The following is a 16563-nucleotide window of genomic DNA, read 5'->3' as shown; positions in this document are numbered from 1 at the left end:
TAAATTTCTAGGCCTCCTGTAGCTTTTTAACCAATACTTCAAAGTTTAAAAATAGTTATAATTGGGACCAGCAGTTAGCGTAATGGCTATGTCGCTGGACTCTCATGTAATCGACTGTGATTTGAGTCCCGGACCCGGTGGCTTAAACTCACACCAGGAGCATGTGCATGCGTGCCCAAAATCCCGAGAAGAGAATGGAGAAGAAGTGATTGCAACATGGGAGGTGATTTCTCACTTTCTGTCTCTCTGTCTTTCTCTGTCTTTCTGGTGAGTGCATGTGCCCTGTAGCAAAAACCTCTCAAAAAAAAAAAATAGTCATAATTAATGCATACCTTTTTTTCTGCTTGGATACATACATAGATAAACTAAGTACTGAAATATGAGAGAAACTTAAAGGCCAGTAAAGTTAAACTTAGAGACATATATGCCCTTCAGTAGTGACTATAGATGTCCACTTTCTTTTTTTTAGAGAAAGATCTTTGCTACAAGGCGCATGTGCTTGCCAGAGAGCCAGAGACAGATAGAGAGACAGATAGTGAGAAATCACCCTCCCCAACCAGGAGGATGACCATGTCACAATCCCTTCTCCATTCTCCTCTCAGGATTTTGGGCACATGTGCCCAGCATGAGTTTTAAGCTGCTGTGTCTGGAACTTGAACCACAGTGGACTACATGGGACTCCAGTGACATAACCATTATGCCATCTGCTGGTCCCTCACTTTCCAACCACTTCTAGAGCCTCTTCACAACATCTCTGAAATATAACCTCAACTGTCATTCAAAGGTTGAAACCATTTGGGATTTTCACTTATCAGGTTTTTCCCGGACTGATAGATGACTACCTAGATAATAAAACTCAGATGCCATTGACATAATTTCTTTCTTCCTATCCCCTTTTTAAGCATATTCAAAAACTACCATTCACCTACTCCTACCATGTATCCCCTGGAATTTATTTTATACTCAAGAATAAGTTTCAACTCTTTCGTATTTTTGTATTAGTGTGGTTTAATGGAAAGTGACTATTTTGATGATAATCATCATAAATATTTGAAAGTATTAGTCTCCTAATTATTAAGACAAATTAAACAATTTGCTGTACAATAATGACAGAACACTATTCCTTTAAAGATAAATTTGCATTTTTGTAATTAAATAAGCAGCAATCACTCATTTTATCAGTTAAATAGATTGTAATGGTATGTTCGAAGCACTTGAACCATATGGCGTGTGCCTCACCATTGTGCATGTGGTTCTGGCAGACTTTACTGCATTCATTTGCTGAATGGATATTTATCAAAAAATTTCTTTATTTCAGCTGCTATCCTAGATGCTGGAAGGAATAATCCAATCACGTTCACACCGCTCAAATCGACACTGTGTGTGTGTCTATTTGATTAGAATGTAGGGTCGGAGGACCGTTTGGAAAAATCTTTTTACTGTAAGAACATTTAATTACACTTTTTGTCCCCCCAAAATGAAAGCAGGTTTGTCTGTAAGGTGATCTATGAGATAACCCAATTCTATGCATAGAGAAATTTTATAATGTAGTCTTAGTATGGATTATTTATCATCTTTTCCAAATTCTAAATTAGTGGAACCATCATGAATAATATAAGCACTGTCAGCAGATTTTGTCTTCTCACTCAATTGGGCATAGCCAAAATTATTTAAATTTAATAATTTAAATAGATTATTCCTGATTGGCCTGAGGTGGCATGCATGTTGATCGATTAGATGTATTGAACTTGTTGAAATTAATTCTTCCCATATGCCTACCACAGCACAAATAAAGTACTATAAAAAAAAATAAATATCCAACCTAAAAAAAAAAAAACTAAAGTAATGAAATAAACCATAAATTAAAATCTTTGAAAGAAAAGGTTAGTATGCTTACATATTAATGAGTCAAAGACTACGACAAGCATTATGTGTAGATTAACTTAAAGGACTGCTGTGTTTCTTAAGGAGACTTTTTTTTAAAGCACCAATTCCCAAAATTTAATGTAGTGATCTGCTAGTGTCACAAAGATGTCAAGTTTGGCTGTCAAGGTTGTATTCATGCTAACTATAGGAAAAACATTTTAAAATAAATAATTAGATAGAAATCATGCTAACTATAGGAAAAACATTTTAAAATCTATAATTAGATAGAGCTACTTGGAGGAGAGGGCAGAGAAAGAGCTATGAGGCATCATTACAATTATTTAATAAATAGGCCAAACTTTGGAAAGTATTCAATGACCCTTCAAGATAGTTATTTATTTTAGAATCAGAGTTGGTATTTAAAGATTCAAAACACTAAAGAAGACTTTTGGTGGGAAAAAAAAAGTCAAGAGAAACAGTTCATCAGATTACCTATACTTAGCACTCAAATCAGTGCTTAAAGAGCATTCTGAACAGTATCACTTAACTGACAGATCAGTTTCATCAATCTTCTCCAGGCTTGTAGGAATGCAAAATGAATTTTAAAGAAAAGAAAAACAATTTGAGTGATCACCAACTGCACCATATTTGAATCAAATGAAATTGACTCCTACTCAGAGAAAGAGTAAACCTAATTACCAAGCCAACCAAACTATAAGCTTTGTAAAATTAGAAGCTAAGTTTATATTTTGAGGAATATTTAAATAACACCAATATCAATAAATATCATGGATACATTATACATTTTTCTCATTAATGTATGGGGGAAATGTGACACAGGAAAAGTGAAAGAGGCAATGAAAGAGAACATCCTTGAACAACATCCTTGAACAAAAATTGCTATCCCCTGTCTTCAATGATACATGTTGCTAAATCCCCAAGTACTCGGTATACTGGAATATTATCTATCCTTGACCCCTCAATAAAACAAGATCATTTATTTTAAAAACCCTGTTTTCATCACATAAGTAATCACATATTCATTTAGAAATGGCAGATATCCAAAAAACAGTAGACTGTTATTAATGTATTTTCCATTGTTTGAATTTTAATAGTTTTGGCACATGAGGATTATCTATGCTCTGAAACCACTTAGCCTTATACTAAAAATTCTACTTCTTTGCTTAAACACTGGCACGCCAAAGATGCCTAAATTCACAGTAAGGTTTAGGGTTATTTCTTGCCCAACGTGTGAACATGCAAGTTGTTCAAACGTTCTCTTTCATGCTCCTGCCTGTACTATTTCATTAGATAATGAGATAGGCTGCCCTTTTTGTCCATCATTAGAGCAGCTGGAGACGGCATTTGCTACCTGGCAAAACTTTCGAAGAAGGATCTTTCTTAGCAGCAGATAAACCCAAGGATCCAAGATTTGGTTGAGTGAAGCCAGGCGAACAGCTATTAAGAAGAAGTTGCATTCTCTATACATTTCCGTGTGTGTCTTGCAGTGCTCCACTGATGTCTGATTGAAGATCATTTTCAACATCATTATCTAAAGAAAGAAGGTCAGATAATTGTTTGAAAGATTAATAAGGTTATTTGCATCTCCTCTACATAGTACTTTGCAAAAGGTGTCTACCAATACTTCTAGTATCCAAAACCTTCTACAATACTGCTTTAATATATCTTTCTAACCTTATCTCCCACTGCTGGCCTATACAGATTCTCCACTCTAGTTACAACTCATTAGTCTTAGAACATCCTTGTCATTCTTTCTTACCTTTTAGCCTTTACTTCTTTGCTTTATTCTCTATCCCTGGAATATTTTCTATCCTGGTATCCATTTCTGCTTATAAGGATTTCACACTGGAGCTGGCAGGTGGTGTGGTGGTTAAAGGCACTGGATTCCCACATGGCTGACTGAGGTTCAAGTCCCACTCCTGGCAGGTTGCTGTCTCCCTTTCCCTTCCTCTCTCTCTCTCTCTGTCTCTGATCAAATTAAAAATAATAATGCATGCATCCTATGATAATTGAAAACACACACATATATATATATATACATAGAGAGAGAGAGAAAGATGCTGACAATATTAGTCTGTGTCTTTTTCCTACAAGGTGAAAAGTACTGGTTCTTGTGTTGATGGTCAACAGAAACAGAGAGTTAGATCTTAGAATTTCTGGTATTTTCAATTTTGCTCATGTAATGCCAACTCTGTTTTTGAAATATAGGTATATGTACATGCTCTTATTCATAAGTGGAAATTTAGAAAGATTCCTTCATAGAAGCTGGGAAGGATGGAATTAGGTTAGAGGGATGATAGCTGGTACGAATACGATTGTAGGTAGGAAGAAGAAACAATTTCTAGTATTATCAAGTACAGTTGAGTGACTTTACTTAACAATATCTCAAAATAACTAAATGTCAGAATAGCTAAATCAGAATTTTGAATGTTTCCAACACAAAGTAATGACAAATGGTTGAGATAATACACTGATTGTCCTGATTTAATCATCGTACATTATATTTTCAAAAATTGGATCGTACCTCATAAATATGGACAATTAGTATATTTATCTCTCTCGCTTTGGCAAGTGCATGTGCCCTAAAGGCAAAAACTCTAAAAAAATAGTTCCATTGCCTTCCAAAAATCTATGTATTTTTCACAATATAATTGTAATAATAAAACTGTATATATGCAATATAATCTGTTTTTCACTTAATTTTTATATATGCAAATTGGTTGTATTTGATGCTAAAGATATGTTTACAAATTCTTACTAGTATAGCTAATGTTTTGCTGAAATTTCCTGTATAGCTACTTTTTTGCTCTTATTGAAATCCCTTAGAAAAATTCCTGTGAAAGAAATGATAGAGTCAGATCATTTGGCTCTCTATTGGTTGCCTACCATTCCCTTCTTGGTATTTGTTTATGAAACAATGATTTGGGTCAGATATTAGGGATTGCAGTGTGACCAAGTCCGATTCAGGGTGCTTTCTCCCTCTCTCCTTTCCGTCTCTCTCTGGCGAGTATAAGGGTCGTCTGGCCATGAAAAAGAATTTTAATTAAGCTAAGAAAGTATGTTTTTCAAGAAAGTGAATAATTATGTCTGTGGTAAGTATGAATAAATATGCATTACGACACACCAAAATTACTTAAAAAAATATATATTTTTATTAATATCTTCTGACACTAGCTCACAGTCCCATGAACTGAATATTACTTTCCATTACAGCAGGTAGAATAATGGCCTCCCACAAAGAGAGCCAGTTCTCAGTCCCTGGAACCTACGACTATGTTTCCTCCACACGTGGCAAAAAGACTTTGTAGATGTGATTGGGGTAAGGACCATGAGATGGGGAGATTGTCCTGGTTTATCTGGGTGAGAGTAACATCATCACAAGAATCCTTAAAACCAGAGACTCTTCCTAAGCTGTGGTCAGAGAGAGACGTGACTGAAGAATGGTCAGAGAGATGCTAGTTTTGAAGACGGAGGAAGGGGCCACAAGTTAAGGAATGTGGAATGACCTCGAGAAACTGAGAAAGGCCAGGAAACGGTTCTCCCTCAAAGCCTTTTGAAAAGTAGTACAGACCTGGGGACACCTCAGGTTTAGCACAGTGCCACTGTTACATTTCTCAGCAGAACTGTAGGAGAAATTAGTGTTGCTGTTAAGCCATCACGTTTGTAGTAATTTGTTAACAGCAGCAGTAGGAAATGAATACACCCACACAGTGAGCTCTCTAGAAATGTTAGAAAGGATGGGAAGGAATGAGCCTGAAATGATTTATTATCTTTCACAGATAAAACATTCTGGCAAGCTTGTTTACATTGTCCTTATTATTATAAAATTTGTAAAGATATAAATAAAGTAACTATTTCCTAACTCCTGTCTAAATTATCTATATTTCTAAATTTGCAATGGGCAGGCAAAATGAATGCCTTTTATTCCAGTGACATCAGTTACATTTCAGTGTGTTTGGTTAAAAGGAATAAACTTAATATTTTCAACTCAGTTGCCTCTATTTTTAATAAAAAGGCTTATTAATCCTTTTTTATCTTTTTTAAAGAGATTTTTGCCGTAAGGTGTGTATGTTCGCTGGAGAGACAGAAAGCAAGAAATCACCCCGCAGGGGAGATGGCCATACCACAATCGCATCTTCTCCATTTTCCTCTTGGGATTTTGGGAACGCACATGAATGTACTCTGCTTGAGTTTCAAGCTGTTGCGTCTGGCTTGAAACCACAGCTGGTCACATGGGAGTCGAGTGCCTTACCCCTAGGCCACCTGCTGGCCCTTCCTTATCTCTTTATAAACTACTGAAAAGTCAGGACCAGCAGATGACATAATGATTACATCACTAAACTCCCACATAATCAACAGCAGTTCAAGTCCCAGATCCTGCGGATTAAAACTCATGATAGGTACGTGTGCGCGCGTGCTCAAAATCCTGAGAGAAGAATAGAGAAGGGACTGTGATATGGCCATCTCATTTGGGTGGTGATTTCTCGCTTTCTGTCTCTCCTCCCTGTCTCTCTGGCAAGCCCACAGACACTATAGCAAAAAAAAAAAAAAGAAAACAAAAAAAATCCTCTCAAAAAAAAAGTAACCCTACTGAAAAGATTTATATAGCTCTATGAGCCCCTTATCTCATCTAATGATTAAACATATGTAACCACTTACCATCTTCAGGAAATGTTGAGGGTCTGCTCTAGAATTATCTAAAAACTCACTTAACTTACATTTTCAGCTTTTTAAAATAAACTAAAATATTGAATTTCTCTAACTTTTTATGATTAGGAAAATTCACAAAACTACTTATTAAAATGAGATTTTAGTCATTTTTACATAGCTTTCCTTGATTATTTTAAAATTAATTTTATGAGGCTAATAATTTGAAATTATTTTTATGAAGCTAATATAGGTCTCATATGCCTTACATTGTTTAGTACACTGTAATTTCCTGTAATTTACTATTGACAGGGCAATGATTATGAAATTATGAAACCAAGCTTTGTAAGCAATAGCTGGCACATGAGGAAAGACACTAGCTTTTCTCAGAAATTATGAAATGTGCAATATGGAGATAATTAGAATTAGAATCAGTGAGTATAATATGTCATTTCCAAATGGCAGAAAGGATGGAAGTAGGTCTCCAAACTCCTCATCTAATTTTGCATATAAATGCAAACTAGATCCATCTGTTGACTTCTCTATATTTAAGGAGCTAAAAACAGTGATTACAATTTTTGTGTATGTGTTTGTAAATATTTTTTAAACTATTCAGACTTCGGGAGAAAACCTTTGTCATGAATATGTAGATTTCTGGTAGAATTCATTGCTCTCCTTTGTCCAGTTCTAGTCCTTATACTGGAAGGTGGAACAAAAGGCATTAGTTGCTCAGGGCAGAGGCAATTTCTTAGCAAACACACCTTATTTCTGCTGATGGGGTCTGAACAGCCTCACATGACAAACTACCTTGTCAAGGAGGCAGTAAGAGCAATTCTGTCTGAATGGAGCTGTAGCTCTTCTGCCAGCATCTTCCCCTGATTCCATCTGACTTCTCCAGGCCCTCTGGCCTCTTCCCTGGCTGTCAGGAGTAGAGAGCTCTTTATGTACTTGAGATAACCAGGAACACAACTGTGTCAGTGATCCCTAAGTTTTTCCCTGCCTACTGTCCTTTTCTTAGTGATGATGTTCTTTTAAATGTGCAAAACCTTAAGTGGGAAGATTGTTTTTAATTTTCTGCATTTGGATTTTTTAAATTTTATTGCAGCAAGATTTGCAATTATACATTTAAAAATCTTCAATACTTCACTCATTTGTTCAAAAGTGCCTTGGGTTAGGGAACCAGCAGTTAGCATAATGGCTATGTCGCTGGACTCCCATGTAGTCGACCGCGGTTTGCGTCCCGGACCCGGTGGCTTAAAACTCAAGCCGGGTGTGTGTGCGTGTGTGCCCAAGATCCCGAGAGGAGAATGGAGCAGAAGGGATTGCGGTGTGACCATCCCCCCTGGGGGGTGATTTCTCACTTTCTGTCTCTATATCTCTCTCTGTCTGTCTGGTGAGCGCACGCGCCCTATAGCGAAAACCTCTCAAAAAAAAAAAAAGTGCCTTGGGTTATAGGCCACTTATATCTATTAGTGATGATAAATGAATAAACCCAGGAAAATTAATTTGTAGGGGAGAGAATAAAAGGACCCGGTGGCTTAAAACTCAAGCCGGGTGTGTGTGCGTGTGTGCCCAAGATCCCGAGAGGAGAATGGAGCAGAAGGGATTGCGGTGTGACCATCCCCCCTGGGGGGTGATTTCTCACTTTCTGTCTCTATATCTCTCTCTGTCTGTCTGGTGAGCGCACGCGCCCTATAGCGAAAACCTCTCAAAAAAAAAAAAAAAAGTGCCTTGGGTTATAGGCCACTTATATCTATTAGTGATGATAAATGAATAAACCCAGGAAAATTAATTTGTAGGGGAGAGAATAAAACTGGTTAGATAGCCTTTGGCTCCATTATGGGGTGTTTATACATTTCAGTTTATTCCTTTCCTCCTCGTGAATGTTTAAGAGGAATGTCCTCATGAGCCAGCCAGTTTTTATCAGTGTTGCTTTGTTTTTCCATAGTTCTCTCGTTAGGCTGTGAGAGAATAACCTGCTCTACTGGAAAGTCTCCCTTGTACTTTGACAAATGTATTGCACTATAATACACTGAAACTGGTCGGGGCCCTTTAAACCACATAATTACATAATTTGAAGGATTTTCATGGGAAGAAGTTTCACTACAGATTAAGGAACAATTGTAGTCCTTCCAATCTGGTTATAACTTTGTTCTCAGGTTGTCGAATCATCTCTGCATTCTGGACCCTACTGTTCCAGAAACTTTTCCTGCTTTATCTAATCTGAAAAGGTTGCAAATAAACAACTCATAAACATCTGAACATTACTAGTAGTCGTGTTATTTCATCTTTATCACAAAGTAATTCCATAAGAAATGTTTTAAACAACAATGGATTTAGAACCAGAAGAACTAAATTCTATTACTGGCTCTGCCACCATTTATAAACTTAGGAAAGCCGTTTTATCTATGTGTTTTATGAAATTCACCAGTAAACAATGGGGCTGAACTAGAAGGCCTCTACATATATCCCAATGGTTATGCTTTATTTTTTCTGATGAATTCTAGGGCAAGACTGAAAATGAACATGAATTTAATTTGGTGAGGAAAAGAAACATAATGGGAAAATGTGTACAACAAAAGGTAAATTTTCTCTTCAGAAAACTCTTGAGTCTTTTAGTTATAGGTAAATGGAAGAGAGAAGAAAATTATGAAGTTGCAAAGTAGATAGTATATGAGATCAAGAGCTTTTGAGGGAGACTTTCCTTTTTTAGAAATAGCAGATGAAGGAAAACATACTGACAGAGTTAAGTGACTTCCACAAATTTGTCTCAACTCTTGCTTTTGGACTTGGGATCTTAATTCCTCCCTTCTCTAAGACATGATTAATACATGTGTACTGCCTATCTTCTCCATCTAGCAGCGCAGTTGCAAAAGTTAAAATGAGTTAAGTATAATGAACACCTTTAACTTACGGAGCATGCCTCCTCCCACCCTTCAGGCACTACTGCCCTATTAGGCCTGTTTCTAGAACAGGATACTTGGACAGTCAAAGACAGGAGAACAGTGGATGTTCAGGGGAATAATGCAAAGAAATGAACAGATTTTGTCTAATTTCCTTAAATTTTGACTCAATAGAGGAGTTTAAGAAAATACATCTCAAGTCTACACTTTAAAAATGCTTTCTAATGCAGCATCATTATTTAGTCACCACATAGGGGAGCTCACAGTTGTAAAGGACCCACAGCCTGCCTGGTACCATGTTACTCAATACATAAGAATTTCCCTGTCAGTAAGATATGGTTTATAGATTCTGTGTGATTTGGCTCGGTACGGCATGATATATATATATATTCTATATATATTCTATAGAATATATATATACATATATATATATTGAGATAAATGTTTATATTTATATTAGAATAGTCAAAGAATGTCAGTAACCAAGTAACTATTCCAATTTTTCCTGAAAGAGGGAAGGGAAAATGAATAAAATTATTCATTAGTTGAATTATTGGTGATGAAAAGCTATCTTTTTTAGATTTTTGTATCCTTACATCTCACATGCCAAAAGAAAGTCTAGACAATATATCATTGTCAAGTTGTAAAGGACATTAATTCTTGAAAATGTTCTGATTTAAGATTTTTTTCTGGGGTCAACAAGTAGCATGGTGGTTAGTTAGGGTGCTGGACTCACACCTGGCTGACTACAGTTCGAGTCATGGACCTGGCAGCTTGCTCTCTCTCTCTCTATCTTTCTCTTTCTCTCTCTGGTAAATGTGCATGCCTTGCAGCAAACTAAAAAACAATAATAATGATAAGTATAATTAAATAAATAATTATTTAAAAGAAAATATAGTTTTTTTCCCCAAAGTATAGCTTCATTTAAACTTCATTTAATTTTCAATGCTATTATCATACCCAGCGAACCACAGTATTAGTGACAATTGAAAGCACTAAGTACTGAAAAGAATCAGAGATTTTATGTGTGGGGATACTCATCTCCATATAAAATTGAAAATTAGTAAAACCTAAATGGTCAACATGGTGTTGTTTAAATTAAGGAACAGTCATCATACACATAACATACATGTATCCCAATGTGGTCATTTAACATTGTGTTTTTAAAGAAAATTTAGTAACATAAGAAATGTTCAGGATATGAAAGATGAAAACGAATGTTTATAGCACAGTATAATCCAATTTTAGAAAAACTCTGTGTCTGTGTATATATGTGTATATATATATATATATATGCATATAGGTGTGTACATATACATGTATACGTATGTGTATGTATGTCTATATATGTATGTGCATGTGTGTGTGTGTGTATAGAGAGAACACTAGGAGCAGTTATCTCTAGATGAGAGTTAGGGCAACCTTCTAGATGAGAATTAGGGCAACCTGTATTTTATTCTCCATATTTTTCTTTGTTTTCCAAATGCAAAAATAACAATAAGCATGTTATTTTCACACTTACAAAATATGTATTTAGGCACCAGCAGATGGCATAATGGTTATGTCGTTGAACTCCCATGTAGATGACCACAGTTTGCATTCCGGACCTGGCAGCTTGAAACTCACACCAGGAGGGTGTGCATGCGTGCCCAAGATCCCAAGAGGAGAATGGAGGAAAAGGGATTGTGGCATGGCCATCCACCCCGGGGGGTGACTTATCACTTTCTGTCTCTCTGCCTCTCTTCCTTTCCAGTAAGTAAACACGTCCGATAGCAAAATAAATAAATAAATAAATTAGAAAAAGAAAGAAAGAGGGACCAGCAGTTGGCATAATGACTATGTTGCTGGACTCCCATGTAGTTGATCACAGTTCGAGTACCGGACCTGGTAGCTTAAACTCACTCCGACCACATGTATGTGCATGCCTAAGATCCCTAGAGGAGAAAAGAGGAAAAGGGATTGTGGCGTGGCCATCCCGCTGGAGGGTGATTTCTCACTTTCTGTCTTTCTGTCTCTCTCTTTCTGGCGAGCACTCATGCCCTATAGTAAAAACCTCTCCAAAGGAAAAAAAAAGAAAGAAAAAATATATGTTCATTTTACAGTTGTTAAACAATAATCTATTATTGATAAAATAGTTGTTTAATAGATTGTTAATGTCACAATCCAGAGGTCTGTTCTTTTTCTGTTTAGAGGTTTTTGCTATAGGGCATGTGCACTGGCCAGAAAGACAGAGAAAGAGAGACAGAAAGCGAGAAATCACCCCAGGGGGGATGGCCATGCCGCAATCCCTTCTCCATTCTGCACTTGGGATCTTGGGCATGCACGCACACACGCCCGGCATGAGTTTAAGCCACCAGGTCTAGGACTCCGATCACAGTCGACTACATGGGAGTCCAGAGACATAGTCATTACGCCAACTGCTGGTCCCAATCCAGAGCTTTAATACAGTCAGATTGGTTTGCATTTTCAATGTGTGCATAATTTAACCATTAATAGTAAACATCTGACACTCTATAATTGATCAAAACAGTTAATTAGCAAATTCATTATGGTTTACTAAAGGGAATGTGGTACTTAGAGGTAAATTACTGGCCTCTGTGATTGACTTTTAGAACAATACAGTCATGATATGCAAAATAACCCCGTCCTATGTCACAGTCAGTACACAATGCAGGCTAATGATTTTGATTCTAACCTGATATGATCGATTTTTATTTAACTTTACTGCATATCAATATGATATTCTCTTTGAATCTATGCTGCGGGGAGATGATCTCATAAGACGATTCAAAATGGACTCATCTCGTACTTGATGTGAATATTGGATGAATATGGACAGATTGGGATCTCCTTGAATTCATGATCCTCAGCTATATTTTCTTCTTTAGTCAGCTCTCTCTCAGTCACTCTCCACAGTTGCTACTCCATATATTCTCCACTGTCCTAATTCACCTCACAGAAAACAAACAAACAAGCAAACAAAAATAGAAGCTGTTTAGGGAGTCCTCTTACCTTCTTACTATCAACTTCAGCATTTGCCACCATCTACTGTTTTCCTCTTATTTGACTGAAAAAGATGTCCTGTCTCCTTTCGGTGGTTTACCCTTATATTGTGCCCTGGATCTTATGCATCTTGAATTTCAGAAATCTTATGTTCTCAATTATCTCCTTCTCTTTTATAATTAACTTTTCCCTCTTTTTTGGCTTTTTCTCAGCACCATTGAAATGCCTGAATTTCTGCCCCCTTGAAATTAAATCTTCTGTGGAATTCTCATCTACTTACTTGCACTGTTCCAGAAGTTATAGCCAAACATCTCAAAAGTTTGCTTTACCCTCCTCTTCAAATTTATTCCTAAACCCATGATAGCATGACCTCAGTGCCCACAAATCCTCACAAAGACCGTTCCCAAGGCCACCAACGAGGTTGCACAATCCACTGGACACTCTTACTTGACGTCTCTGTAATATCAGACCTAATTGAATGCAGTTGTCTCAAAACATTCTCTTCCCCCATCTTCAGGTCACTCTTTCTTCTGATTTTCATAGTTCCTCTCTGAAAGTTCCTTTGACATCTCCAGTACAGGCTCCCTGTATGGGCTCTTGTTTCTTCATCCACTCCAAATACGTTAGTATATCTATTTTGTTACTTTAGGGAGCTTCCTCTTTTAGTTGCACATAAACTAAGTGACCTCTTCCAGCCCAAGAGCTTCAAAACACTTCTATACACTTTGTAGACTATACCTCTTCTCTGAGCTCCAGATGGAGCAGTTAAGTTGCTCGTCTCTGACTAGATGGTTTACATCAAATTAAACACGTTCAAAATTGAAATCATTATCTTTTTCCTCAAAACTGAGTGGAGAGCCAGCATATGCCACCCTAAGATATACTTCTTTGACATATGTCATAGAGGAGCTACGAACACAAAATTTAATTCTAACAAAAACTAACCTCTTGGGAAAGAAATGTATATTTATTTACATCAGTAAAGAAAGCATCTAATGCAATTGGGCTTTTCTGATGCTACACCTTATCTGCATAGAAAAAAATTATATGAGGGGGCTTCAAAAAGTTTGTGAAAAAATTAAAGTACAAGTTTATTTTGGTGCAAAATATTTTGAAGTCTATGCATAAGTATTTTTGTTCTATGAACTTTTTGAACTTTCACGCCCTCACATCACAGAAAGAAAGCAGTAGGAGATTTGATAATGCTTGTATCTTCTTTTCTCACCCTTTCATAACTTCACCCCAAGCTGCATTTTTTTTTTCTGTACCATGTATAATCTTTAGTCATTTGGCTCTTTCGGTCACACATGTGTTGGAGTCCCATGTACAATTCCGAAAAAGAAGAAACTTCATGTTTTCCTGGATAGACTTGGGGAATTTTGGTTAAAGTCTGCTCTCATTCTCTGCTTACTTTACTGATATAAACAGATGTAATTTTCTTTTACAAAAGGATGGTTTTTAAAAGATAATTCTGTGTTGACAGCCCCTTTGAATTTAGTCATCCTAAAAGTGTATTTTGGAGTGAAAGATGTAGGCCTTTCACACTTTCAACAGATGAAAAATCAAGGGTAAAGAGCACTTCTATTCTTTGAGGTATATCAAGGCAAGGGACTTAGCCCAGAACAGGATACAATGCAGATTAATAAAATATTTTTTGTATTAATACGCAAATGAAAGCAAGGTCACAGGGTACTCTACCCATTTGAAGGAAACGGATTTCAGTTTTCATCAAATGGACAAATCTACCAATGTGCACCCCCACTCAAGGCTCTGTACCTCTTCCTCCCTCCATTCCTCCCTCCCTTCCTCTTTCTTGTTCCTTCTTTCTGGTATTATAATTGGTCAGAATAACAACTTTGAATAGTACTAATGGACTATCAGCACATCTTATCAGTCATGATCTTAGGTAGAACACTTGGTTTTCCAATCATAGCTGCGGTAGCAACCTTGAAGTTGTTAAATTTAGGTTACAGAATCAAAAAGAGAAGTAAATATTTAAAATAAAACATATTCTGTAAGAAAGGGGAGAATTCTTACTGCCTATCTATTTAATGACTTTTTTTCAAAAATACTGCATAACTCAAGGGGGACAAAATGTTAAGTGTACTGATAGTCTTTAGTAAGGATACTTACCATCAAATTAGAAATAGATACCGTCGAAAGTCCTTTTATCATGATAAGAGGGTTATATATAATTCTAATACTTCTTCTTACAGAATTCTTGCCCAGAAATATGAGAACATCTTATATTTTAAAAAATATTTAAATTACCTCTCAGAATCTAAGAGATAAAAAACACATCAATAACAGTTTATTTTACTTGCAAAATTTTCTGCCAGTATAGATCTTATAATTCGTATTGGTTAATATCAAGAACCTCCTAACATTATATTAATTAATTTTCTTTTTCCCAACATGAAAGACGCACTCATGGTATTTACCATCTTGCTTTATAGTTAACTCGTGTCCTGTAGACTACATAGGGACTGAGTACTCATACAATACCAGATCCACACTTGAAGAGTTTAAAGTATCTCCCAATAGCACTACTTTTTCTTTGATATTATAATACAAACATTCTGTGGCCCAGCTGTAGTAGCACACACTTGGACACTACTACTTCGACAGACTGAAGGCCAAACAGGAGGTCCAGATTTGGTTCCCTGTGCATCCTAAAAAGCCAAGGGCAGAAATGCATGCCTATAGTCCCAGCTACTCAGGAGGATCATGACATAGTACGAGCTTTGCCTAAAATACACATTTCCCACAAACCAAAGAAGGAGAAGAGAAGAAGAAGGACAATGATGATGAGGAGGAGGTGGTGAAGAAGGAGAAGGAGATGAAGATGCAGACTGGCTCTGAGGCCTGGTGGCGAATGCAGCCAGATCCCACATGACTGACGGCTTAATCTGAGTTCCAGACTCAGAGACTTGAAAAATATGCCAGGCATGTGAGCCCAAAATCTCAAAAAGAGGGAGAAATGGAGAAGGGACTGTGGAGTAACTGTTCCCCATAGTGATATGCTTTATTGTCTCCCTCTTTCTCTTTCTGTCTCTCTGTCTCTTGTTGGCAAGCATACATGCCCTCCAACACACTCACACACACAGGAAAAAAAAAAAAAAGAATGAAAGAAAATAACGTTCTATGATTTCCTAATCATGATAGGATACTTGGCCCCCAAAGCCTCAATTTTTCCAAAAGAATTTGTGTTTACTAGATTTAAGCCGTACTTTCACTGCTTGGCTTTCCTGAAAGGGAAAAGTTGTAGCAAAGTATTTCTATTGACTTTTTCTCCTTTTGAAGATACCAAGTAGCAGCACTGAAGACCCTGATTTCTATAAATCACTCGCCTCACAGGTATGAAAGTATATCCTAAACTGTAAAATGCTCATAGTTCCTGACTATGTCAGTACATAGTAAGTGTAGCTGCTGGTTTGTTATTATTATCATTTAGTTGTTACATATAATAAAAGGAAGTGTAAGGGCCACGCTAGTGGCTTGGTGGTTAACACAGTTGAATCCCATGTGGACAACTTCGTGGTTTCAGTTTCAACCCCAGAAGCTCGGAAACAGCACCGGATGCTGTGAGTGCACCTAAAGTCTGAAGGGCAGAACAGAGGAGAAAGGAATATGGTGTGGCCATATGGTGATTCCTCCCTTTGCCTCTCAATCTGCCTGTCTTTGGTGAGTATACAGACCCTATAGAAAAACTACCCAAAAATAAAAAAACAAACATAAATGATCTTTTCACTGTCATCTCCTGGGCATATGAATTTCTGTTAGAAAGTGTGTGGTTATGACATACCACAGAATGATAACCTGCTAGTTCTAAGATAGACATGAGTTCCTTTTTAACTCTACCGTCCACTAAGGCTTATGCTTTGGTGAGTATACAGACCCTATAGAAAAACTACCCAAAAATAAAAAAACAAACATAAATGATCTTTTCACTGTCATCTCCTGGGCATATGAATTTCTGTTAGAAAGTGTGTGGTTATGACATACCACAGAATGATAACCTGCTAGTTCTAAGATAGACATGAGTTCCTTTTTAACTCTACCGTCCACTAAGGCTTATGTGGCAGCATTGTAATAAATCTTTCCCACCACCATTTCCTTTTTT

At 36.8% G+C, this 16563-nt stretch overlaps 1 protein-coding gene across 1 annotated transcript in view; it reads right to left on the bottom strand.

Annotated features, from left to right (window-relative positions):
* Positions 1-16563, bottom strand: part of PTGER3 (prostaglandin E receptor 3) — a 78893-nt gene that overhangs the window by 38214 nt on the left and 24116 nt on the right. Inside the window, exon 3 of the mRNA XM_006167133.2 lies at positions 3239-3418. Coding sequence (XP_006167195.1) covers positions 3239-3418 — 180 coding nt within the window. The remainder of the gene's footprint in view (positions 1-3238; positions 3419-16563) is intronic.

This window comes from Tupaia chinensis, unplaced genomic scaffold, assembly GCF_000334495.1.
Source record: "Tupaia chinensis unplaced genomic scaffold, TupChi_1.0 Scaffold144529_1, whole genome shotgun sequence".
NCBI classification, from domain to species: domain Eukaryota; kingdom Metazoa; phylum Chordata; class Mammalia; order Scandentia; family Tupaiidae; genus Tupaia; species Tupaia belangeri.
Note: the sequence above shows the minus strand (reverse complement) of the source record. Positions and strands in the feature narration are given on the sequence as shown.